The sequence below is a fragment of the Megalops cyprinoides genome, chromosome 13, assembly GCF_013368585.1.
Source record: "Megalops cyprinoides isolate fMegCyp1 chromosome 13, fMegCyp1.pri, whole genome shotgun sequence".
Taxonomy (NCBI): domain Eukaryota; kingdom Metazoa; phylum Chordata; class Actinopteri; order Elopiformes; family Megalopidae; genus Megalops; species Megalops cyprinoides.
In genome coordinates, this window is record NC_050595.1 from 8354859 (window position 1) to 8382012 (window position 27154).

Sequence of the window (27154 nt, forward strand, 5' to 3'; positions counted from 1 at the left end):
AGGTAATTGTGCTGGGGAGATCTGAGTAAAATGTCTAAGTACACATATGCAGCTTAAGGAATCAGTAGTAATTAATGGATTGTGCCTTGGAGCTTAAATGCAAAAACGACACTGAGTATAGGTGGCTCAGCAGTGAGTAATGCATTATTATTAGGCTTCAGGTCTATACATAGTACACAAAAGGCTCTGTTTTTACAGCATATATAAACCAGACAACATGAAGCCATGCAAATTCCTTCTTAGAAAAAGCGAGAATTCCAGAAACCATCTTTGTGAGTCATGGTCACTAATGACAGACAGTAGTCATCAGTTATAAAAGAAGACTAATAGGCTGCACTGCGGTTAGGGAGGCATCTGCACACTGTCCTAGCACAGCCTTATTATTTTTTTTTTACTGTCATTACTATTATTATTGTAGTCAATTTGCTTAGCAGCTGCTCTTATGCAGTGTGATTTATAATGCTTGATCTTTACTGATGCACACTGTACTGGTTAAGAGGTGGCCAGGTCCATATTCCCCACCATTTTGTCCTGTTTAATAGCAGATATGACAAACTTCCCCTGGTCTATGGACTGATGTTCACACACCAACACCTTCAAAGCACAATCACTGGCTACCCTTGTTTGCCCATCTATTTTCATTTATTCCAGCTCTTTTAAAATAATCCAATCAACCAATTTAAATCACCTTGTGATGACGCACTTGCATTTTATTTTTATTCTTTTTGTAATGAGAAAGGGTTGGGATTTAAGTGCTGAAGTAGGTGACCCGTGCGCATGGGAAACGATTCAGCTGACCAGAGGAAACGGGGTCTGCGACACCACAGAAGCCCTTGAGCTTGAGCAGTCTCTGAACAAACAAACACAGACCCACAGAGAAATGACCAAACTCCCAGGGTGCTTCCCACTTTCCCATGCTGGAGGGACTGCGGCGAGAGGACCTTGACCACAGAACGACCCGGTTCCCAAGGATACGAGACCAACGCGGGAGGCGAGCCAGACTGGAGGTCCAGGATAAACCAGCAGTCTTTTGGAAGAGATTTGGGGGGGGGGCATAAAGGTCAGACGAATGCAGACTGTGACCCTTTGCCAGCCTAAATATGAAACTTGGATTATGCCACTGATCACACTGACCATTGCTGACTAGAGTACTGGGAAGAAGAAAGACAGTGGCTGGGTGAGAGAGGCTCTCTCTCTGCATTTTAGATGGCCATAATGAGTAGTACACTGCCTCATCTGCCTAATGAAGAGCAGACGGCAAAAAAATCTTGTGACGTTTAATTAATTGGTTCTCTTCCTGTATGAACAACTGACCTCTTTAGATTTCTGTACGCAAAGAGCACAACTCAGTTCATAAACAGGCATTCCTCAAGCCTTAAGAATTTACATGCATTGCTCCCCTACCTGGTGCCATCTTCAGTATTAACGTTTCTGCAAATTCCTTCACTAGCCTTGCAGAAGATAAAGAATCTTCTTAATTGGGACTGTTGAGGCCAAAGCAGTAGAGGCAGTGATGCTAAATCAAGCTGGGAGAGGGAGAGGCAGAAGGAGTGCTATTAAATAATGCTAGTAATGGCAGTGTTATAAAATCAGACTGGGAGTGGCAGAGGGAGAGGCAGAGGTAGAAGCGGTGTTAGACAGTGAGAGGTCCTGTTTTAAAAGCGAAGAAGAAATACAGGCAGCAAGCATGGTGTTTTTTATTACACTAACAGAAAATAAATCATCTACATTGACTGACTAGTCAGCATAAAAAAACAAATGAGGATGTTAGACAGCCACCTGGACTTGACTTTGCTGTTCCTAACAGGTTGGAAGCAGGTGTCAGCATAGCACGCTGTGAGATTCTCTGAATCATTTGTCACATTATAGTGATACAAGGAAGGCTATGAAGCCCTGACCTAATTTCTTCCAGACCCAATGCCTTTCTAGTTACTGCAATCAAATGCCGCATTACTGGCTTTATGATGTCAATGAAGACAGGGAGCAGGTGCTGGGGACACGAGCTGGGGACACGGTGGTTTGAGTGTCAGCTTTCAGTCCCCCTCAGGGACAAAGCTTTCAACACGGCTTTACACTTCCTAAATGCTGAGTCACAAGGCAACGACTACAAGCTGTCCTTCACCGAAAGAGAAAGTATTATCAAAAAGTTGCAAAAAATGTTTGCTTTACTTATAGTGCTACTAAAGTCACCTGTGACAATTAATCTACAACAGCAGTAAATGTTACATCATGCACCTATACCATTATGAACCAGCATTTTACCAAAAAAAAAAAATCAGGCTGGTCTGTGTGTTGGTCCATGAGTGCTAATTGATTTCTAACCTAGTTGAGTATAAATCGGCGAGTGATGAAAGACAAATTGAACCAAGCTGTGTGATCGCATGACAGGGATAAAGTTGTGTTGCAACTCAAGGGGCAGTGTGGAAAACACCACTGATTATAACGGAATGTGAAAATTGTTGGTGTGGAAGCCATGTTGGATATTCATTAGTAGTCACAGAAAATATGAGGGGAAAAAAAATTGTCATAAAAACAGACTTTTACTGAGTTTGGTGGCTAAACTAAGAAGATGATGTAGGAGCCAGTTCTGTTTATGTTTTTATATGTATAAGACCCAACTGCTGGCCATGTGTGGTTTCATTGCGCCTAAAAGTCAATTAGATACATTTTGTGGAGGAGTGATGCTGTCCAGCAGAAACAATGACGTTTGAGGGAACTAAAGACAGCGGCATACCACAAAAGATGAAGTGTTTTATCTTCATGATAATGGCATCAATCAAACCATTATGTGTCCTGTGAATGTGCAAACTTCGGTTAAGTGGTTTTGTGTCTTAACAGAGCCGAAGGACATTCAAGATACTGGATGAGAGAGCCAATCTCTTGTGCACATCTGCTACTGTATTTCCCGAAACAATACACATCTTACTCTTATCGTGCTGGAAAACATCCCAGCTTTTTTCCCAAGCACTGCGGACAAGTAAATCCTACCGACTGATATAGCTTTGGATTGGAATTGATCTTAACCCAGGTCTCTCTTTCTCACATCTCTGTTGGTTCCAAAGGAACAAACACATCATCAGTCAACAAAATCATTCTTCTCATTCTTCTCTTTCTCTATAAATTATGCTTTGAATTGGGGAGGGGAAAAACAATCAGATCACTTTTGTAGTGATTAATTACAGGTTCTTTGGGAATTCAGGATGGCCTTAATGTGCTTGCGGGCTTCTTCCTGTTCTTTTTACAGCCTGTATAATGTCAAATCCAAAGCAGCGAATTCACAGCCCTACCTTGCTGTGACACAGTGTGGAAACAAGGACAAAGCTCCAATAACCCGAATCTCCTTTCTGTGCTCTCCAAAACCAACAAAACCACAGGCTGGGAATATGGAGTGGGACTATCATATCTCAGGAAAGATTACCAACAGTCTTGTAGGGAGACTGTGAAATGGATTTTGATCAGAGAAACAAGTACAGCTGGAGGTTATCCATTCTACATTAGTCTGTCATTACGTGGCATTAAGTCGCAGACAAAGACGCCCTTCCCATGTATCTAGATCTGAATATTAGGAATATGCAGCATAACTATATTCTCATAAAAAGGACCACAGAAAAGCAAATCAAGCAAAAATGATGTGTGGCCTGTGCATAATAACACATAAATGAGAAGATACTCTCCAGCTACTCTCCTCACTCTCCAAAACCAGTGCATTTTTTGGGGCAAGATAAACTTGAGAATTTGCTGAAGGGACAGAATTTGCTTCCCGCATTCCCATGGATTGCAGCTCCCTCTGGTTTTAATCATACCAGTGTCAATCTCTGAAAAGCGCAGAGCCCCTCGGGACTGTTTTGTACGGCATGGGCATCATGTCCCCATTTTTATCTCTCTCCTTGAAAGACGTCTGCTGAATGGGGCACCACCGACAACAAGGTCCAATTCATCCTGAAAGAGGCTCAAGAACAGCAACAATACTCAATCCTATCAAAAATCTCTAATCCTGCACAAGAAACATTCAGCCACCCTGTTTGTTTCAATTAAACTGTATTTTCAGTGTCGCACACAAGGAACTAGTCTCCCACGAGGGCCTTCCAGTTCAGCAGCTAACAGTTCAGCAGACAATTTGTGACTGACCTGCCTTAAGATGTTGTTATTATAATCAGTGCAATACAGCTGATCCCGAACAAAAGCTTGTTTCATGAAACCAATCGTCCACGACAGATTAGACCACGATAACATCAAAGCTCTCATCACTGACATTCTTTCTCGTTTGTACTTTGTGTCTTCTTACTTAAAATAAAGCATCTTCTTTCTCTCATTTCGTACCACCTCCAAGGTTCAAGACAAGGTAGACCAAAAGGAATTAACTCATCTTAGTAACTCATTCATCTTATAGGTGGTTGTACCATTTCTTGTTTTCCCCTATGCTGCCATCGGTACCTGGGGCAGAAATTAGGTAGCACTGTTTGAATGTTTGTTTTAGTTTGGTCTGAAAACATCATGGTGTTTCCTCCTGGTTTTGCTCAATGGCTTTGTGCTCGCAGACCTCCACTGCTGGCCACTTCACCACAGAGTTTCTGCCTTCCCCCCTCTTTGTGTGGATGGTCCTCCAGTGCCCCAGCATTCCAAGGCAAAAGGAACTGCCAGAGACAATGCCACTGCTTCCTTCATCTCCAGCTGGCTCCAGCTCCACTTTCACAGCAACAACCAGCAGTGTGGTAACATACAAGCCTACTGAGAATGAAATGGGGAAAGCGTGCAGCGCAGATGCAGAGAAATATGTGCAGGCAGATATTTGGCGGGGTTATCCAAGTGCTCCCTGAAAGTGCAGATAGATGCGAATGCAGCGTGGCATTTTGAGGCAGCCAATTTTTTTTTTAATTCGGGTTGTTTTTCCCCCTCCTCTTTGTGTTTTCAGTGATTTATTGACAATTAAAAAACAAGAGTACAAAACTGACCCTGACTGACTTCATTGGCCTCCACCACTGAACTCCCCCTCCCCAACTCTCTTGGTGAGAGACTGGCTGTGCATGCCATTCCTGCAGTTCGGGACAGTCCGCTTTTCTGGAGAGCACGCAATCATTTGTTTTCACTTCTCTCAATAGCCAGTGGTGTTTTCTTTGTGTTTTTCATTTTGTTTTTGCTTTTTTTTTCCATGCCAAGCATGCAACAGGTATTTTCAGCTAACATTAGAGGCAAATGTAAAGGTTCCTTGAAAAGCTGACAGAAAATTAAGCACTTCTGATCAACACATCTCAGATCAGCACGACAAAAAACAAAAACAACCTCTGTGTTGAATATCTGCGAATTAGGTGTCAGTCTCACCTGTCAGTCGGGGCCTTGGATGAGGATGAGCTTTATACTGCAGGTGCACCCTGCTGGTACTGCAAGTTAGTGTTAGTGTGTTTAAGTGAGCAGTAAAAACCTCACACCTGATAGAAATGCAACTAAATAAAACACAACCCAGCTGCAAGCCATTTTCATTTCATTACAGCCACTTAAGAGCATTTAAACAAGTAATCCATTCAAATAAATAGCACGACCACTTGGCTTTAATGGAGTCGTTCCCCCCATTTAAGTAATGTATAAAAGCTGGAAATAATGGCAACCGGCATCATAACATGTTTCTCAAAAAGTGGACTGAGCAACGTTATTACACTTAGACACTTTGACAAGGGTAACAAGTGTACCTATGAAGTCAGATATCTGACACTGCCTTTGTGAGCGAGCTGATAACATGTTAGAACTGGAGAGATAAAGTTCCATTGTTTCGTAAATCTGCCTATTAAGCCTGAGGATACCCCAGAGTGACATGGTGAGTCACAATACTGTGGATCCTTGCAGCAATCTGCCTTCAGAATGCCACAGCAAGTAAGGCCAGCATGTGCATGTAACAGAAGAAGGTTGTGTCTGTCCCCATGGCGACAGAGTTCTCGTACTTGTGGAGTGCGCCACGGTGGCCTGGAATGACCATCGGGGCAGACACCGCAAAAGGCAGTGTTCCTCTGGGCTTTATTCAGCAGTGACGCTGTTGCTCTATGATTCAGCAGTTAAACAAGGACAAAAGCTAAAACGCAACTCAGCACCAAACAGTCACTGGCCAAAGTATCTTATTTTTCCTCAGTCAATTGGCACTTCAAAGCATAGGGGTTAGGCAGGGAAAAATCTTTCCCGGGAACAGAGCTTTTGACATTCCCTTGTCCTTCCCCCCACCCCCACCAAGCAGTCACATTCACAGGAAGGTCAGCGCTGAGGCAGCTGGGTAATCAAGCCCATCTTGTGTGTTGTCCTGTTATAAATATCCTCCAACGAAAAAAACAATGCATCTCGTGCTCGGCAGCATTACGATATGCGCTTCATATATGGATATGAACCAGCAGTTTCTGTTCAGCTGCTTTGAAGTCCCTGCCTGAGGGGGACGTTTGTGGGGGTGCTCAGCCGCAACACACAGACTTACCCGGTAAAAGACCGTTGTCAGGGGCAGCAGCGCAGCGGCGATAGTGTACTCCTCTGAGCTGGAGCAGTCCTGCAGGACAGATGGAAAAAGCAAGAGGAGAAAGAGTGAGGTGAAAATGCAGGCTCTCTACAGAACAGCTGACATGGGGACAAACACAGTGATGTTAGCCCTCTTTCCCTGGGCTTTCTTGATCCATTATGACAAACGCCTGAAAACACAGAACCCACAGCTTAAACCTTTGGTTTCACCTGTCAAGACAAAATGTTGCATATTGTGTAAGAAATGCTGCACAAAAGCTGGGTCTCCCAACACACTTTGTCTAATTATGGACATTTGAGATGCTATAACAGCTCGAGCCTGTGATTCCAGATACAGACTTTGATCAGATTGTGACAGCAAAGAGACGTCTCATGGCATACGAAAGCTCAGGAAACAGGCAGGGTTGGTCCTTGCAGTTGTAATTGTGTTACCTACGTATGGTAGTTTTCACTCTAAACAGGATCACAAATCTTGACTGTTACTGTAAATCCAGGGTTAAAATACACAAATGCTGAAGACGTAAACATGGAACAGAAGAGGTGCAGTAGTACTCTGTGCACTTCACAAACAGACATATCCTATTATATAAATTTCTCTTTGCTCTGTTTAATGTCAGTGGTTTTATGTTTTTTTTTTGGAGGGGGGGAGGGGTTGTGACTTGAAGATTGGCAGAACCACTTACTTCTTTTTCAATAGCGACTGTTAGTACATATGCTTTCAATATGGTTATATAATCCCTCGTCGCTCTGATACAATCATCAGAATGTTCCCATTTACAACTCACTAGTAATTTCATGTCTGCATTCTTGAAATGGGTCAGAGGATGGGGATCTGGAATCTGGATCTGCTATCATGCTTGGTGCAGAAAAGCTTAGATTAACAAAATCTTATTCCAAATTTCAACTTCGCTTTGGTAATAAAATACAACATCTACACAACAAACAATGTGTCAGAGCAGCTATTTGTGAAGGCGAATGCAAAACATCAATTGTTTATTGACAGGAGGTCTGTGGTCTTGACTTTCACTGAATTGAGAAATGTGGTCATATCAGGATGTATTGAGAGAACCACAGAATTACAGGTGGGTCTGCTACAAAGTCAGGAGAGGAAAGAATTTCAGTGCCACAACAAAACGAATTCTTAATTGGACCATGAAGAGTGAAGGGCTTTTGTGAGGACGGGATGGGAGGGGAAGTCGGAGCAGCAAGGTTCCGCCCGACAGGAAATTGGTCCTAATCCCCACGGGACTGTTTCTGAGAGAATCCCAAGGTATTTGGAGAAGTCAGGAGACGAGAATGTTCACCGGAAACACGATCTATCACAGAGTCAAAGCGACACGGCCGATTTCAATCTTGTGCTGCAAAGTATGGTCTTCTCGCAGACCCAGAGGGTAAGGAACATAAATCGCCTGATCTGTTACAGATGCCTGTGCACACACACATACATGCGTGCACACACACACAAACACACACACACACACACTTGGTCTGGTAAGAGCTTGCTGTGGGACTTTATAACATATAAATTCCCCCTTTCCATCGATCCTCACAAAGAAAAAAAGAGAGGAATGTACAGAAATGAGTGAAACAGAAGTGCCACAAAAAATATGAAAAGGAAATAAAAGCCACCCCCCACAGGCTGTACAGCATTCTTGCCATTGCCTAAGGCTGTGTGCTCCTTTGAAATGCTTGGGTCGGGGTTTATGGTATAAGCCAGGACCAGTACAGTATTTTTGGGTATGATATCCCTCTAGAGGTTCATCAGCATTAAACCATAATCTCAGGGAATGGCCGTGTATGGTAAGAAAAGCTTAGGCAAGGTCCTATCCAGGTGAAAGGCCACACCGTTGACTTGGCAAGACAAACGTGTAATTATGTGTACTGCAGATTTATTGTTGCTGTCCTATCACGCCCATTTGGCCTTTGGGTCAAATGTGTCAGGCTTGCACTGTGAGTGTTTTACAATTAAAATGATGTCACCAAAGGAGAACAGTAAATTAAAAGCCATGATTCAGAGGAAGGAAGAACACACAAAAGAATTGCCCTCATACCTTTGTGAAATCTGACCTACAGCTTTACAATTTGTTTTCGAGAATCCATGTTTACTGCAGACTTCCAAATTGTTGAAAATAAGAAGGGATGGCTCACCAGACAAACATGCGGTAACCTCTGGCTGCCAATGACAGCAGCAGTCTGGTGTCCGAACTGGGTCCACAATCAGCCCAAAACTATGAGCATACTGTAAGCTTCCTGATTTTGCAATGTGTTTTTCCCCCGCGGCCACTAATTGCACCCAGCCCATTGTGCGATGCTGTCGCAGGCTGATTGTGTCTGGGCACTGAGCTCTCGAGGAAGCACAGATCGCCAAAACTCTCCCTTTCCGAAACATCTGAAGTGCCCGCTTCCATACACGACTTTCTGAAGAGGAAAGAAAGAGGAAAGAAAAAAAAAAGAAGGGGGGGGGGGGCAAAAAAATACGGCAATTCCAAAGAACTAATCCGCAGGCAATGGAACGCGGCACGTATGTCCTCCGAGGATTGCTCGTGATTCATCTCTGGCGCGTGACCGGGTTTGCTCAGTGACAGAGGAATTTTGAGGAAGCCGTGCGCCTCTGACTCAGCGGGCTGCAGCCGCTGCGCATACGTGCGCACAACAGAGTGCGCAGGCGGAGCGCCCCCCCACCACCCCTACCCCCCCCCCCCCCACCCCTGGCTTTGAGGGGGGGGGGGGACTTTGCCCTTTCGCATAACGTGGGTCCCCTAAACTGACCGTCCGCACACCTGTACGAATTACGCTGGGACACATGGGGAGGGCCGCGTCCCCAAGGCTCCTGAAATCCTCCTCAACGAGCGCCTTTCGGACGCGAGGAAGAAAGGTTGCCCCCAGAGGGACTGGCAACAGTGTGAGAAAACACAGTGCACAGTCTGCATTCCAAAGCCATGCAAACAGGGGAGGGCCTGTTAATCAAATGCTCTGCTAAAGGCAGTAAGTGGCACCATTTGCTTGTCTGCAGGAACTGCAATTGTTTTCGTTCCTTTTGTTTCCCTCAATACCTGGTCATCAAGGATGACGTACTGTGGCAACATTTATTTTTACGTGGGAATGATCCACACAAAAATTTCCCACACCAAGCAAGGTTACCAAAGTGGCGAAGGAGAAAGACTAATCCGACCATGATAATTTTCTCACATTGAGAGTGAGAAAGAAGGGAAAAAAAAACAGTTTGCACAGGGAGCTGTCCTGTTCCCTGCTCCTGCATCTAGGAGAGGTGTTAAACTCTAGCAAAGGAAATAATTGAAACTCTTCATCATGATGATATTGTAAGTTCGGCCAACTGAAGCTAGCGTCACTGACAGATACTGGCAGTGAATGGGCACGGGACCCATGGAACTGGGCTGGAATACTTTCAGCTGGTAATCTTCGGAGGAAATGGCAGGAATGCCAAGACGCACTTCAGCTTCATAACCCAGCAGGGCTCCATTTGCACAATGTCCAATTCTTAAACTGCAACAGCTGGAGTAAAGGAAAACAAACAGCAATTTGTAAAGTATTCCTCAAATATTTTGATGAAGGTCACTGTAGTGTGTGCCACAGGTCTTACCCTGAGGATAAGGCTAACCGTAAATGCAAAGGTCTGTGACAAAATGGGACAGGGTCCTGTCACATCACCGAAAGTGTTTTCTCAAAAAAAGAGGAAAAAAAAAAAAGGAAAAAGCACCAGTGAAAGCGAAACCATCAGCGGGTCCGCTCTGTACACACGCTACGCTTGCGGAATGCGCTACAAATGCAATTGGAAGCAGCTCTTTTGGTTTCCCAGCAATTGTGCAAATTTGTTTCCCCGAATTCGGAGATTTGGGTCTATAATATCTCTAGAAATGGCCCGCACCTGGGCTGATTATAAGTGTTATCGGACCCACGTGAACACCCTGAGAACTGGTATCACACAACCGGCCGGCCAGGAGCCTGATGTCACACGCACAATGCTGGGAATGCTATTACAGGACTGAAAATGTGTGCCACAGACAGAACCGCTTCCTATCAAGTGATAAGGAGAGTCAGCATAAAACGTATATAAAGCTATATACAGTGGGAAGGAAAAGACAGGGAGTGTTTATCGCTGCGGACGGGGGCCTTTGGGGTCACATTCAAAGCTCATGGCTCAGCACTCTCGGGACGTGTGGTGAAAAAACCCCAGCATCCGTCTGCCCTCCTGAACGAGAAAGAGAGAGAGCGCCGTTCACCCGCAGCAGGGTGTCTGAGGACACACTGTTCCCGGCCCTGCAGCCTGCATCTGCTGCAGTTCCCCGCTGCGCACGCAGGCGGAGCTGCCAGAAACACAGCGGCATGCGCCATGCGGGCAGCGTGCAGCTATGAAGACTGTTGCTTGCATGCACACACTTAGCTGTGTCTGTGCAGTTTACGCCTCTATAATAGCTCTTTATAAGTCAATGAATCTGCACAGTAAATGGTGCATTTTGGGAGTTTCCTAATTGTAATAATTGAGTGTGGTATAAAACAGCAAGTGGGCTTCCTTCCTTGAAATTGTAATATAAGAAGCATAAATAAATATCACGTCTTTCTTTTTTTCGGAATTTTTCCTACATTTTCATCAAACTTCTTTGTAGCTGCCAATTGTACATTAGGCTCATCTTTCCATGACAAAGACTACTCATGTATGAGCACATGCGAGTGAATGAAATCTTACATACACAAGCATAACTGCAACTATTTTCCACACTTCAAGTCCCACAATGCACCAGGACTCAAGGAAGCATGTGACAAATAGAGGATAGGTGCATCTCCCTGACATCATCTGAGCAAGTCGCAAGGTGCCGGGAGTGATGCAATAGGGCAAACATACTCACCCCTACCCTGTCATAGCCTAGCAACATACCTCTGTGCGCTCCCTCTCACTGTGAGATGACATGGCTGGGCTCGAACGCGGGCTGTAGGGTCCAGCCTGCACTTGAAACAAGCCACTTAAACAAAGCCACTCAGGAGCCTGTTTCTGTCTATTACAATTACTTCAAGCGATCTTTCTTGCCTCTTCAAGGAGCTCTGTGCTATGTCTTCAATACGGCTATACAACGCCACAATAAAAGGTTGTCTGGCTACCATCAATGCACGCTGGAAGGAGCTGGTATCTGAAGCGGTTTCAAGGCCTCTGTAGTAAAAACGATATTTAATCAAGAGATGTTGTCTTCGACACGATTCATCTGCACACAACCTGAAAATCCGTTTCAGATCTTATCTATCCAATACGGACAATTGCTAGATGGATGTTTGCGTGCACAGGGAGGGCAGCCATCGCCGGTATGTGGCAATAACTGCATCACTACAAGGAGAGCAGAGCTATCCATCCCCACATCGTTCCAGCAGAGCCTCGGCGTAAGTAGTTCCATCTGGTGCTGTGAACCGAGTCACGGACTGCAGTCAGGGCAGCGGGTTGCTCCAGGTTCGAGCCGTCCTCCTTCACTCATCCCCGCTGCTAACGGTAATTAGTGTCTTGCGCATTGAGCTGCGTGTTGGAAAAGAGGGAAACTCCCGCATGGTCCCTTTGATGCAGCGGGTACTGGAGGTATGTAGGGATAAGGTCGGTACACTGGAAGACTTCACTTAAAAATACCAGCTGTTGTCCCTGCTGTACCTGAAAATCACCCAGATTTCTTGGCAGATCCCTGGGGGGGGGTCTCGTCTTCAGCAAAAGCTCAGAGAGAGCGCCACAATGTGGGGTTGGGGGGGAAAAAAAGAAAAATAAATGAAAGGGAGCAAACATTTGTCTGCCACATGCCAGCGATCCCGTCACCTTTGCCCTAATGTACAGTCTGCGGCATTTACAGAACTCCCTCTGAGCGGCCCCCAGCAAAGCTTTTTTACACCGCTAAGGAGAGCGTGCTAACAGACAGCAGAGCCGCATAAACACAGCAACAAAAACCCATAACCTAAATAACGTTTACTCTCTGGCATTTCTTTTATTGTACGTCCTTAAGTGATAAAAGATGGTCCCGCGCCTTCACTTCAGAGCCGCAATTAAAGGCGGCGCAGCGTGCTCAGACGGCTTGCGAAAATAGCCCATCTTCTAACGAACTGTTATGCGGCCGCAGAACAAAAAGTCTTGGGTCGCGTTTCAAACGGTATAAATCACGCTCGCTCCGCTGGGGGGGACCGGCGCTGACGGACCGGGTCGGTGCGCGGCTAGCGTCGCCCACAACTCTGCCGCTCGTTCGCGTCCCGGCCGCACTCGGGGCGAAGGTAATTACAAGCAGATCACGTAAACAATCGCTGGCACCTCTGAGAAACCCCGTAATCTCCCGGCACTCTTTCGGTGACGAGGCCGGGTGCTGAAAAGGGCGACAGCGGGATATGAAAGCAATTACAGCCCGGGCCAGGCAATCTGCTATTTTTGCTCCTTTTTTTTTTTACGGCCCATCCGAGACAAATCCATCGACCTCGGCTCCGCACCAGGGCTTCAAAATCGGGACCAAATATCTGGAAAATGTGAGGCTCTTTTACAATGCCTGTTGCCTTAGCAAAAATACACAGGAGAAACAACAATACCATATTACATATAATAACCAAATGAAATAACAGGGATGGGGGGAGTGTGCTCTACCCAGTGCTGGGCAAATAAATCTGTGATCTTATAAATATGCGACAGACAGAGGGCTCCATGCATTAATTGCAGGGCCAATTTGATCTTAATCCAACCGAGGCCGGCTCTGCAAACAGTGACACGTCTGCAGGGAAGGATGAGGGGAATGTTGGCCTGTGTGCTTTTCTATCTGCTAAAACAACAGCAGCCCTTCCAGCACAACTCCAGCTGACCAGTGATGTGCCAGTGTCTTAGAGAAGTGCCGTTCCGAGCGGTCCCTGGCTCCTTCATCCTCTGCTCTCATTACATTACATTACATGCATTTAGCAGACAATCTTATCCAGACCGGCTTCCAGCAGCCAATCAGGTTTTGGACACACCGGCTGCCGCACCATCTTTTCTCTGGTCAGTCTCAGCTGTCAAAGAGTCGGTGTCACTGCAACCCACTGGAGTGATGCAGCCACAAAGCTCTTTGCCACGAAAAACAAAGGCAAGCTGAAAAGAAAGGGCTACCTGGGAATGTGCAGACAGCCAAACTCAAGCCCTCTCACCACACTCCACGGGACACAAATGTGTTTGAACTCAAGTAACCTACAGGCCAACAGGATTGGGAGCCACCAATGTCCTCCTGACACCAATACCGTGAGAGTGAAAACACAAGCGCCTCCCCTGCTGTGACCATCCAGTCACAGAGTGATTGTGCCATGGTAGGAAATATCAACCAATGAGCTCATCTGCCAATAACGCATGATGGGTTTCTGAAGCTGCTCTGCAACAGAGCAGCTGGCATTATGGGTACGTAATAAGAATTTAATATTTAGTTACAGAAAATACTGCTGTTGATGTGACTGTGAGAAGGCAATCAAGTGTTGTGGCTGACTGAGTTTGAGGAGGAGAAGTCTGATTTGCAAGTGGGGCACAGATAATGGCATCTGCTCTAAAATTACGTAACGTAAGGATGTCTGAGTCTAAGGATGCTGCCCACTCTGCATTTTAGAATGTGTCCCCTCTAGTCTTTCAAGACTCACCCCATGCTGGTACAGAAATTTGCCTCGTGCCTTGTGAACGTGCAGTACTTTTCCCTCTCTGTTAATTCAGCACACAAACCTGCACGTGCACCGCCGGCCCAAACGTCCAGATTTTAATGCCACTTGACCTACTTTACAAGAAGGAAAACAAGTGACACGTTTGGTGACCTCAAAATGCCTCACGGAGCCAATGGTAAGCATGTGCAGATGTGGGTATGGATAGTTTCATTGGCCAATATAACCTAACCAAAGATGCAAGGAATCCAAAGTGAGCCACTAAAAACCACTGTCTGTAAAAAGGGTGCAACGTTTTATTCGGTCCCAGGGCAACACTGATTGGAAATCATAAAATATGACACACTTCCTCAGGGACACTAGTTTCTGTACTGATTGATGGCAGACTGACACTATACAGAATGTACACTACAGCGCGACCCAAAATGAGCCAAAAATATATATATATATTTATGGAAACCAAGAAACAGCCTTCAGGACATCAAACAACCAGCTTACGATAAATGACAATGATGTCACTGCCAGGACACGGTCACAAGACAGCGCATTACAAACAAATAAAAAACACACACTTAAATCATGTCAAGAAAATCAAGTAAACACACATCCTTGACTCACAGCAGCCAATCAGAGGAGAATCCAGAGAGTCCAGAGGAGAGAAAAAGGCAAATGCAATACCGCGCTGCTGCCTGCCAAAGTCAGTGTCTATGGGGAGATAACGGAGCAGTTAAACAGCGGAGTGAAAGGTATGTTCTAAATTTACATGCCAGACTCGTCTGCTCAGAGCTTGGCCAGCCGGTCCACCCTCGTACGGTTTCCATTACGGACTGGATGTGTTATAAACAACTACAAATGTCAGCGTTTGCACTAAATTAAATCCAGTTATGACTCCTGAAATCACAACGCGGCACCGAAAGAGGGAGTTGCGGCCGCCATAGAAAAAAGGGAAAAAATCGCTTCTCGCTGCCAGTTTCGTGGCTTACCTGTTAAATCCCAGGTGAGAGGTACACTTGAGCCAAAAAGATGTACTAATCACTTCCACTTGGAGTTAACAGCAATGCGTGAGTGATGAACGGTGCATGGTGTGTATCATGCTGGGCCACTGGCCTGTCGGTGATGTTTGTGATAGGAGACGGGACATACAGCGATACCCACCTGCAGGGCACAGTTCATCATGCGGATGATGTGGTCGAACTGCTGGTGGTCCAGGATGGCCCGGTTCTGCTGTATGTGCTGGCTGAGCTCCTCTGTCAGGCACTGACGGGCTGCCTTCCCCTTCAGGGCCCGGAGCGCGGCGGGGAGCGTCTGAAGACGCACACGCAGGGACATGCAATGACACAGAACGCCACACAATGACACACGTACTCGCAAGCACACACACAGACAGGCACAGAGTCGAACATACAGGAACACATGAACATACACATGAACACACACGCCCCCACACAGAAGGACGCACATAAGCATACATAGATGCATACACAAGGATTCATACACAGACACACAAGGATACACAAAACCATACCGACATACATGCACACGGATACATGGAAACACACATGCACACGCACACGCACATGCACACACAGACATATATACGAACGCATTCATGCAAAATAATAGATGCAGGCACAAACACAAACACACACAAGATCATGCAAACATGCATGCAAGGACACCCACATACACACACACACACACACACACACACACACACACACACACGCAAGGACACACACAGGCGTACACACACATACAATTGCCCACACAAACAAGGACAAACACAAGCACATGCAAACATGCGTATGCACACACACACACACACATATACAAATGCATGCATGCAAAATAACAGATGCCAACACAAACACACACAACACAAGATCATGAAAACATGAATGCAAGAACACACATGTACACACACATGCAACCACACATGCAAGGATGCACATACCCAGGCACACACACAGCACAAACAAGGACATGAGAGTACACACAGCAAAAGTCATATCACTGAAATCAGCCAGCCCTGGCAATGACATAGCATTCCGATCTCCTAGCCCCGTGTCTCTCAAGCGCACGTCCCAGACAGAGGGGAGGAAATGGATGTGCACTTCACCTCTCGTAAACCCCCACACCCCTCATACCTGCAGAAAACCGTCCGCCAGCCCCGCTAGAGCGCAGCCCTAAAACCTGATTCTGCGGCTCACCAGCAATCAGGCATCAGTGCACTTTTCCTGAACAAACTCCAGACGGCCAACCTTTAACCACTGAAAACCGCCGGCCCGGCATATTTCATGTTTATGGGCACTTGCGGGTGAGAAAGGAGGGCGTCTTTGCCGCTTGCTTTACACATTAGCTGTTTGCAGGCGATGGGTTTATTGGCTCAGGGGAGCTGTTAGCATCACGCGTCGTGTTTTTCTTAGCCATGCGGGGACACGGTTACTGTGTGCAGCCTCTGTCCGGAGCCCGGTGGGGAATCAGCAGACTTGGCTACTGTCCCATTCAACACAAGGGGGCAGGAAATCCAGAAAGAGTCACCATGTGTCTATAAGGATTATTACCTCTGTGGGTCTCTATTCTGCAACATAAACTGATAGGTCCTTCAGACGACAGATTAAAAAAATAGTTGAATATTAAAAAGGATTATGTCTTTGACCCTAAAATGGTCATTTTAACCTTGGTCACAGTGGCTTCAGGAATCTCACAGTGTATTGGAGTGTGTGACTGTCTCTACAGCAATCCATCATTGTAGAGACTGGTCAAGGTGAGACTGCTGCTGGCTTTTATTATGGGATGTATCTGCACAGACGGGCTGGAGGGATGCGTGTGGTGGACAAGCCGGGTGCTTCACCTTCTCGGCCTCCAGGGTCTTGTTGTCGAAGATGAAAGCGATGCAGCTCCTCACCACCTCCAGCCTCCGCGCGCTGTTGAAGATCGTGCCCGTTTTGCCCATGATCGACGCTGAAGGGGGACGGTGACAGGGACGATGACAAGGGACAACAACAGGGACACGTCAGCATGATTTCCCGCTCCCCAAACGAGCCTGCCGCAAAAGCGTCTCTGAGGGCCAAGGCTCCAATCAGACCGAGCACACTGGAACCGCAATCGGAGCATTACTCACACGCTGGCTTACTACGGCACATGTTTGCTATGCCTGGATTCAGTAACATGTCAGTAACAACTCAGTTTTAGACTAATATACAGATAAAGCTCCGTATCAAATAACCCTGTTGACTGCCTTCCAGACAAATCGCTATTAATGAGGAGTTACTGATGACAACTCCATTAGACCATTTGAAGATGGCTGACCGGCTCTAGAGCAGTCTGTCTAACAGCTTTATGGGGGAGTATGGGTATGGAAGAGTCAGCGGACAACTAATGACCTGCTCGTGCAGTCAGGGGAAATCACTCCAACCATAGCCTGAGGCTAATCAGGTCTCTCCAACCTTAGGCTGATGTCAGGAAGGTCTCTACCAGCTTATCCTGAGGCCAAGCAGGTCTCTCACACCTTACCCTGAGGTCAGGCAGGTCTCTCCCACCTTATCCTGTGGCCAAGCAGGTCTCTCCCACCTTAACCTGAGGCCAAGCAGGTCTCTCCCATCATAACTTGAGGACAGGCAGGTCTCTCCCACCTTAACCTGAGGCCAAGCAGGTTCCTCCCATCATAACCTGAGGACAGGCAGGTCTCTCCCAGTTTAGCCTTAGACCAGAAAGATCTCTGAGCTTCTCAGCTCTGACTTTGGGAGCATGGGAGAAAAGCACAATGCGCAACGCAGTACAGAGCGTACGCAGGTGTGCTGTCCACATGGATGTGACTGTATCTTGCAGTGATGTGTGCAGTGTGGCTGAGAAAGGGTGTGGGGGATGGGTTACCACTGGACCCCGCAGTGGGTCGTGTGTAGCAGAGGGCACCGGTGACTACCTACCCACAGGCGGCCCGGCGGGAACCACACACTTCTTCTCAACACGGGCACAAGTGGGGGCACCATAGTGCTTGGCCAGCCCCTCCTTCACCAGGGCATCCACGCGGCCCTCGTCCAGCAGGGGGAAGGGCACGATGTGCACCCGCAGGTGGGACCCCTCCGTGGGCCGGGGAACCTTCTGGAAGGCCATGTGAGGGTTGGGGTTCTCCTGCGGGAACACAAGCCAGAGAGAACAGAGTTGACTGGACACTGCTGGTGAATTTGACAAGCATGTATTAGGGAGAAGGGGGGGCTAGATGAGTCAGCGAGGGCAAAACAGGCGCACAGGTAGGCCGTGACGTTCTGGGAACGGGGGCGCCACTCACATTCTTGTACAGCTGCTCGGACAGCTCCCGGATGCGCTTCTGTAACTTGGCCGGGCTCTCCTCCTCCTCTTTAAAGCGCTCCACATCAAAGGCCACCAGCTACCAGAGAGGGGAAAAACAAGGGCTCTGCTGGAACAATAACAGCCAGGAGGGAAGCGAGCACTACAGCGACGTCTTTCCTGTGGAGACTTTGGACGGGGCAGAGCGTAAAGCCCGGCCCGTCTCCAACATCAACACCAGCAGTTCCTCCATCCAGGGCCCCCCGCTCTCACCTTACATAGTCAGGGAAGCTGCTCTTCCCTCTATTCATTCATCATTTCGAATGCCTCGTCGCTGGCGTCACCAGACAGGTACGCGTCCGTCGTGCATTTTTCACGTTTTGTCACTTGGCAGAAGATAGCTTACTATTTTTACGTGTTATCCTCTTATAGAGAAGCGTATGTACTGAGGTAATTCGAGTTAAGAACCTTGCCCAGGGGTACGACAGCGGTTAAGCACTTGCAAATCGAAAGCGACAAAAAGCAATGGTGCACACAGAAAATGTGACGCAGATAGCCAGAAATGCAATGTGGACAGTTAGCCTACTGCACCACATGTGCAATATATCCCACAGGAAATTGGCAACCTCTGCATAACCCATCATAACCAGACCAGCTTGGCAGAACCTGATACACTGTGGATGGAAACGGGTCCAGTGGGTGGCACTGGGGGGTGCATGTGCGAGAGGCGCCTCACCTCGTCAAAGAGATCGCAGGCCCTGTAAGGGGATCCTCTCTCGGAGACGAAGCCAGCGAACGCCATGCCGTCCAGCACCTTGGCGAGGAAGTCGTTCTCGATCAGGCCTCGCTGGCCCAGGAAGGCCGTCTGGTGAGGGGGGAGGGAAGGGGGATTGTGGGTAAAAGACTACTCTAAAATCACTACTCTTATTGCATCACAAGCACAGCAGAAAAGAGGCAGCCAGTCACAGGTGAGTCAACAGCACGGAACCAGTCGGATCAAGACGGGGCCGGTGAGGGAGGCAATGGCACTGATCCAAAGTGAAACATTTCGTCTCTGTTGCATCTGACTACCATGAAAACAAGAGGCTGGCATTGTGGAATGTTTTACAGCTCCTAAACATGTTTTGGTGCAGCCCAGCCTACCATGACAAGAACCGGTTTTCTTATCTTATTAATCATCACAAACGCTGCAAGCGGAATCATCCATCATCCATAAGAGGTAACTTGTGGCTTATAATTAAAAAGTTGATGAAATATCTCTTTAATTGCATTTTTTATCATAAGAAGAAACAGATTAAAGATGACAGGGCTGATTTCAACCCCAACCACAAAATATCCAACAATATGCAATACCTGTCTGTCTCACAGTAAACAATTTACAGGGAAACCGGTTGTGCTGGGCTCCAGGGAAAACACGGTCAATTCCGGGCCAAGAATGTGAGCTATGCGGGGGGGGGGGGGGGGGGGGGGTGCATTGGTAGGGCTTGGTAAGACGTCACCAAGGACACATCGGCGGGAACAAACAAACAAACAAATGAAAAACGGCATAACAGACGCATATTTAAGGGCTCTCAGCAAAACAAGGAGTCTGAGGAAACACGCCATACACAAACACAGATAGCGTATCGTGACATGGAGTATCACACTTCCTACGGGGCGCTTCAAACGGGACGCACAAACACCAAGCACATTCGTCCTTGTCTGGGAGGCTCCAGCGGGATTGTGGGAGGACCCGTGGGGGGGGGGGGGGTTGAAGATGCCGGGTGATGGCCGGCTTCTCACCTTGTGAAAGTGTATGACGGGCTCGGCGTGGATGCGGATCAGCTGCAGGCAGGACCTGTAGCCTTGGAAGAGCTGCGCAAACAGCCGCAGGAACACGGCCCGCACCTCCTTGTCCTGGAAGACATGATGGGGGGACCGCGAGATCTGTTAGCGTCGCGTGTGTCAGCCCTGTCATTCCAACAGAAGCGTGAGAATGCTCTGCCAGTACACCGAATCGCTATGTGACAAGCCGCTACGGTCAGAGCACAACGCGAGTTGGACTGCTAGCATGCTGTATTCGACGCGCTCGCTTAACTTACATATGGGCATACTTTAAATGCGTAAGGGTAGAAAAAAAAGAGCAAAAACAAAAGTTCACTTCAAGTTTCTATCTGACTTGTTCTCCCCTAAAAACTATTTACTGTTGCCCACATGAGTTGATCAGTCCATATTTGTTCTGAAAAAGAGAAAAGGAGAATATTTCTATTCATGAATAAGCTTAACATTGGAGAGGAAGGTGCAATACTGCACCCTAAAGCTCTCTCAGGTGAGTTGTATGCTGGGCGGGTAAAACAGGGGGTATCATTACTGATCCTTAATCCTTACCAGCAGTTTGAGGTTGGTAGAGGCTGTGCGAGATGGCGGGAAAGCGTTATCTGCTATTTCAAGGTCCGGATGCAAAACCTTTGAGGAAAGAGACAACCTTTATGTTTGCAGAGCTAGCATGGTGGCCCCTAGTGCTCGCTTTTAAAAATGTAATGCCTTTAATTTTCCCATAAAAAAAATCTTGAAATCTTGAAAAAACTGAAAAACCCTGGAAAAAAATGCTCACCAGTAACATATACTGTACATTGCTGCATTAACAGACTGGAATCTCTACAGTTCTTTCAGCTGTTAAGCATCTGCCAGTAACAAGTAATTAATCTGTCATTCATGAGAGATAACTTGTTCAATCGTATAAATACAGATGGAAAAGTCCTTGACTTAAATATATGGTCCAGGGGCTAACAACATTGCTCTTCAAAATCAACACAACCAACATTTACTATAATTCAGTGAAAGAGTAGTAACTGAGGCGGAGGGTTCATCAACCCAGCCAGACTCTTTTCCCTCAGAGGATCTCCTTTCAGTGTAGAGGGCAACTAGCAGTTTAGAGGTCAATCTATGCCCTTTAGAGGGAACTGAGTCTGCAGTGCATGCTGGGTAATCACCATAGACAGCGCTGTCTGGGTCTGGTGGAGGAGGGGCTCTGGGAGGTGGGACAGGTGGATGCACTCTGGGATCTTTATGGTTCCTCCATCCAGATCGGCGATGATAACGTCCAGCTAGAAAACGAAAAATACGGCGGTCCACAACAGCACCTGCAGCATTTTCTCTAGGGCTCAAAACAAAGTGTAAATCAGTGTTCTGCGATTCTCAGGTGTCAGTCTGACAGCAGTAGTAAAAGCAGACGAAAGGGACTGACATAATCAAGCACATCTACGTGATGAACCGTTGGCAGCTCAGCCCCCAAGAGGCACATCTGCACTCACCAGTTCCTGGATCTCATTCTGGAATATGGAGTGCACCCCGATGATGAAGGGAGTCGGGGAGCTCAACACTTCCAGTAACCGTGAGGGCAGGATGGGAATGTACGGGTAACTGAGTTTGAGACGCGAAACAAAGGAATCGTTACAAAATGCAGCAAAAACGAGACACACCACCAGATAATGGACAAAACCGAATGCTAGTCATTTGACGTTTCAGCTCTTAACCTTCTCTTTGTTTCTGTGCAACGATCCACTCACAATGGTGGGGGTGCAGGTGATCTGCACCATTACCACATTATTACCATATCGTTACTTTCACAAGATGTGCAAAATACTGCACTATAGATGTGCAAGATACACAGAGACGCTTTATTTAAATAGCTTCGAGACAGGTTAACACATGAGACATTTTGACCGAGGTTACATTGTTCTACAATTGCTCATGCAGTTCTACTTCAGGAAAATGATGAAACAGGGACGCTCTGGAAGAGCAAGACGTTTTACAAAGAACCAGCCGAGTACAAGCAGAGAGTCCCGTGCACTCCTGGTTTGCATTCATCAGAGAGTGTATACGCAAGCACTGAAATGCACAACCACCTCTGAATGACATTTCTGGCCAGGCTGCAAAATTTACACAACAAAAGACTCTCTCGCTAGACAAAACTGCTAGAGCCAACCACTTGACAATCAGCTCCAAAAGTCACATGAGCACGTGAGGGGCACTCAACACACGTCTTCCTTCAGAGCCAGAGAGGGCAGTGTCCAGTATTTTTCCACAGTGGGGGGAGGCCTCACCTGTACTTGAGAGGGAACATGAGGGATTCAAGAGCACGGCAGGCATCTCCCAGCCTCTGGTAACTCGTGGAGTGGAAAAGAACCTTGTGTTCTGTCAGCACTGCACAAAACAAGCTCAGCACGTTCTGGATTCCTGAAACGAAGGGCCCCAAAAATATGTAATTATTAAAGCATTTGTTGGGCAACAAATGCTATTTCTCCGGAAATATTACATATTAATCATTCTTCATGGGAAAACAAATACCCTGTTTCTGAGAGGACTAAAAGAAAATTGATGTAAAAATTTTTTTCTTTAGGTGACAGAACACAGGTATTGCAAACCCTTAGTCCAGTTTAACATCCATAACAAGGCAAAAGACAGATGTGGTATGCCTGGTATTCATCTGTGCCTCTTTCCCTGGAAAAGTGATGAACACTCTCAGAGTCTATGGGAGGTCCCTGTTTAACAAATAACTGAAGACAAACTTGATATTCAAAGTGAAATAATGGGCTTAATACTCTACAAACACAACATTCTTTCTCCATTTTATAGTGCATCACTATCCAGATGTCCCAATGTTCTCTGTATCTTACCAGTACACATTACTTAAACACTGCTCCAGGTACCTTGGCAACATCCAAGGACAGGATAAATGAATAAATAAAGTACTGGATAAAATCTTCCATTTGATAATTTACTCCTAGTGCCCCATGGTGACATTCCAAACTGTCCCCAGGGTAAAAGCAAACCAGTGCAGGAACTAATGAAACAAATCAAGGCATTATTAAAAATTTCACAATAATGTTACTGACATGTGTTTTATTAAAATGTAAGTCTGAGACTGATTCAAGGGTAAGGAGCATTGTGGGATAAAAAAGAAAGAAAGAAAGAAGGGGTAGAAAGAGTGCACCCTCTGTTCTCCTGAACAAGAGCAGCTGTTCACAGTAGAGAAACTAAGTACTATGTAAGATGAGTAAGGGACCCAAGCACTGTACAACAATGTTAAGAACTATGATGTAAAATGTACATCTCAGTATCTTCCATGTTTATGTATAGCGGAAGCATTCCGGATATCAAATAAAAACATCCAAAAATGTCCCTGTAAGTAGTTCAGCGGATAACATCCTTTGAGAAAGAATATGAAAAATGACAAATACCATAATGACAGTCCAGACAGTCCAAGTTTACAGTTCCTGTTATTGTTTGCTATCACACTACCAACGGACCAATTCATCATGCGCTACAAGAAAAAAGAAAAAAAAAATTTGAAGAATGCTGACGGAAATACCCATGGAATTATTGAGACCCCAGTTCCTTTTTGACTGTGTCAAGCTCGGAGGTTCACAAATAAACAGGAACAGAGATATAAAAATGAACACTGTCTCTGATTAGTGCACACCTTGAGATCTTCCAATTTAATCAAATCTGTAACTTTCCATACTCCCTAACACATCTTGTGATTTTCCAGAATCTTTCAGTGGCCAAACTGACTAATGAAATTGCATTATGCACTCAGGGTAGTGTTGTGCCAAAGACAGTTTTATTCAAACTGAACAAAGGAAAAATAAGACAGTACTCACTTAACACTTTGTTACCATACCATGTCGCTGAGTCATATGATGACCCAAACCAGTTTCACGAATAAACCCATTGTGGTGTTTGACATGTGACCTACGCCGACTCTGAGCATATGGGCTGAAGTTTCACTCCAGTGTTTGGAGCAGACGCGCACATTTCTGACCTCGAGGAGTCTTCTTCGGTGGAAACGCTAACGCCTGACCCCAAGAAACCGCAGGAGGGAGACGGACAATAGCCGCAGACAACAAACAGCCGGCCTGTTGACTCGCCGCTGCGCCCCGTGGGGCCCACACTTCCTGTTGAGCATGACAGAGTCGATGGAAATTTTTCAGCATCGACTTTTGGCAACCTTTTAGCATTGAGCGGTGTGTGAATGTGACACACATCCCCCTGTGGGCCATTGCTGGATCGCCTCGTAAATCCCTTTTTTAGACCCTAGTAACAAGGACCGTGACCTCACTTGACTCTTCTCCCTAACCAAAGCTCCCCCGCAACGATTAATTTACAATGACCATTTATGGTATCTGTGATTGTTGCGCTGTTCGGCTGTCACGCAGTGCACCTGACTCTGAGGCAGACTGGCTGCTCAGTCCATTCAGTACTCAGCAGAATTCATCCCAACAGGACAGAAATCTCAGCAAGCAAAGTGACTGAAGTCAAACCAAGCTGGGTGATTGTGTAGCAGAGAGGAAGACTGTATAATCAGAAAGAATATCACCCCATCATGTGATGAAGGCATAGGCCTAAACAATGTTCCTATCACAAATTATTCAAGGGGACTGGGGGGGAGGGGGTGCCAGCCTTGTTGCCCTTGCAAATGTCCCACAGCACCAGATGATAAGAACACACATTTCAGAGACTGTTGCCACTGACAGAGGAGTTGACTGGTTGGCGGGTGAGTCAGCTGTTGGTGGGTGAAGATAAATCAACATTCCGTTTCTGGTTATACCAACCCTGAGTGCGGTCACAGCTCAAACGCCCGGGGCTGACCCACCCACAGCGACAGTGCTGAGCTCACCCAAGGTGGCCAGACTCAGAAAGGGGAGGATGCTGGGAGGTTTGGCCTCGTAGCGCTTTATTCATGTGACACCGCACCACGGGGTGAATAGGCTGCCCGCAGGGCAACGCATGCAGAATGTTGTTACTTGCGCTCCGAGTCGTTAACCACCAGCGTGCAGGGCGGAGGCAACTGGATTGAGGGCAAGCATCAGAGCTCCACTGCAAAGAGGCCCCCATTTATCACTTTAATGAGCCTATCAGAGTTTCTCCCTGACTGAAATGGTTGCTCCGCTGAAATGTAGGATTAGCCCTGCCGACCAAGCTGAACGTCTAGCCGGGCAACACAGCATGGTGACAACTGTGCTCTAAAAAAAAATAATGTTGTAGAAAGGCTGCAAAATCAAAGGCAGTACTTATTTCACCTGCTAAATCAGAAACCTGTTTCCCCAGCACTCTCCAACACTCCAGCATGGAGTCCATGCATACTTGGCTCATTTAAACATAACTGATAGCCTGAAAAAGAAGGGCTTGACACATGGCCAATAAGCAAGGTCAATATAATATGTGTCATCCCAGAGCTTTTCCATCAAGGTATATCAGTAAGACTAAAAATAAAACCTTACAGAATATTTGCATTGTGTTTCTTATTACTTAATTTTGAAACAAATCAAAGCCAAGACTATACTAAAATCCCTATGAACTGAGCCCCTATCCAATTTGTCTAATACCATAAATCAAGTCAATACTTCATAAAACCCTCTGGAAAAATCCACCGACTTCTCTTTCCATGCCAGCTTTGATCCCTTTCCAAAAACAACAGTTTGGCTTCAGACCACATTGTGCTATTAAATGCAGAGGAACTCCGGGCACCCCACACTTGTTATTGAACCCGGAAAGGAAAGGTCTAAAAAATATGCCACTGTGAGAAGATTCGGTTTTCAAGTACCGCAAAAAGATAAAAAAAAATTAAATAAATAAGAGCACTCACAAAGGAAATTCAAAGCATTACAGAATGTTTTCGAGGAATTTCACCTTTGACTACTGCAGTGAGCGGTTTCCTCTGATTTGCAGACAACAGGGCAGTAAAATGGAAGTGAAGACCAAACAGCTGACCAGTGTGGGTTACACCGGCACAACAACAACTCAATCAGAGCACGGATCCGACTCCGATTCAACACCTTTATGCAACAAGCTGCACCCAACCGCACCTCAAGCGGGCAGCCACACAGTAACACTGTCAGCGAATCAATCACACAATCCACGATAAGCGGCGAGTCAGAGAGCGTGGCGTGTCACTGTTTGGTGCAAGTCTGCTCTCATCCATTCACAATATGTGGAACCAGACACTTGATACATTTTGTAAGGTCCTGGTCCGGTAACAACCGGGGCTGGAAGCACATCTAAAACTTTCGGCTGTAATAATAATAATAATTTCATAAATAAAACTAATGAAACAACATCTGCAAATCACTCCCTCTTTCAAGTGCACTTCAAGACTTTCTAGTTATATGGCTGATAGTGAGAATTATGTTTAATAAACCCGGTCCTTCACACAGCCTTTAGACAAGAGGCATGACCAAGCAACATTATTTGCCAAATCTTTTTGCTGAGTCATGGAAAACAACAGTGATTCAGCAGAAGGTTGGGAAGTTGTGAGTAAGTGAAAATTATCCCCCAACATTGTGGGGTGGGTACTGAAAAGGGCTGTGGCTAGGTTACTAAGCATGCTCATCACTGGGATGTCAGACCCATGAGCCCTCACAACCAAAATCACTTCATCCATGACGTAGGAGGATTTGCGTCAATTCAGGCCTCACACTGCAACCCATCTGCCGTTACACAAACAGTTTCTCTATGCAAGAACCCTTCCTGACAATGAAGTAAATAATAAAAATCCAGTTTAACTGAGTTTAATAATGATAATAAAAAATAGCAAAGCAAGCACAATATCTTGAATGTTACATGTTACTGGGTAGTGAACCCTTCACAGTCCTGTAGATGGTCTACTGAAAAACAGGAGCAAGATAATCATAAATGAGTGCCTCTGAGGCCCATGGTGTCTGGCATTTATCCCATCCATGTTCTTGCTAACTTCCGT

The 27154-nt window shown here is 46.3% G+C and overlaps 1 protein-coding gene across 1 annotated transcript in view; it reads right to left on the minus strand.

Annotated features, from left to right (window-relative positions):
• The window catches only part of sbf2 (SET binding factor 2), a 111882-nt gene that overhangs the window by 23817 nt on the left and 60911 nt on the right, over positions 1–27154 (minus strand). Inside the window, exons 7-17 of the mRNA XM_036543284.1 lie at positions 22500–22632; positions 21708–21816; positions 21387–21500; positions 20782–20859; positions 20197–20310; positions 19151–19279; positions 18416–18514; positions 18054–18258; positions 16979–17088; positions 15280–15429; positions 6452–6520 (exon numbers count right to left, since the gene is read on the minus strand). Coding sequence (XP_036399177.1) covers positions 6452–6520; positions 15280–15429; positions 16979–17088; positions 18054–18258; positions 18416–18514; positions 19151–19279; positions 20197–20310; positions 20782–20859; positions 21387–21500; positions 21708–21816; positions 22500–22632 — 1310 coding nt within the window. The remainder of the gene's footprint in view (positions 1–6451; positions 6521–15279; positions 15430–16978; positions 17089–18053; positions 18259–18415; positions 18515–19150; positions 19280–20196; positions 20311–20781; positions 20860–21386; positions 21501–21707; positions 21817–22499; positions 22633–27154) is intronic.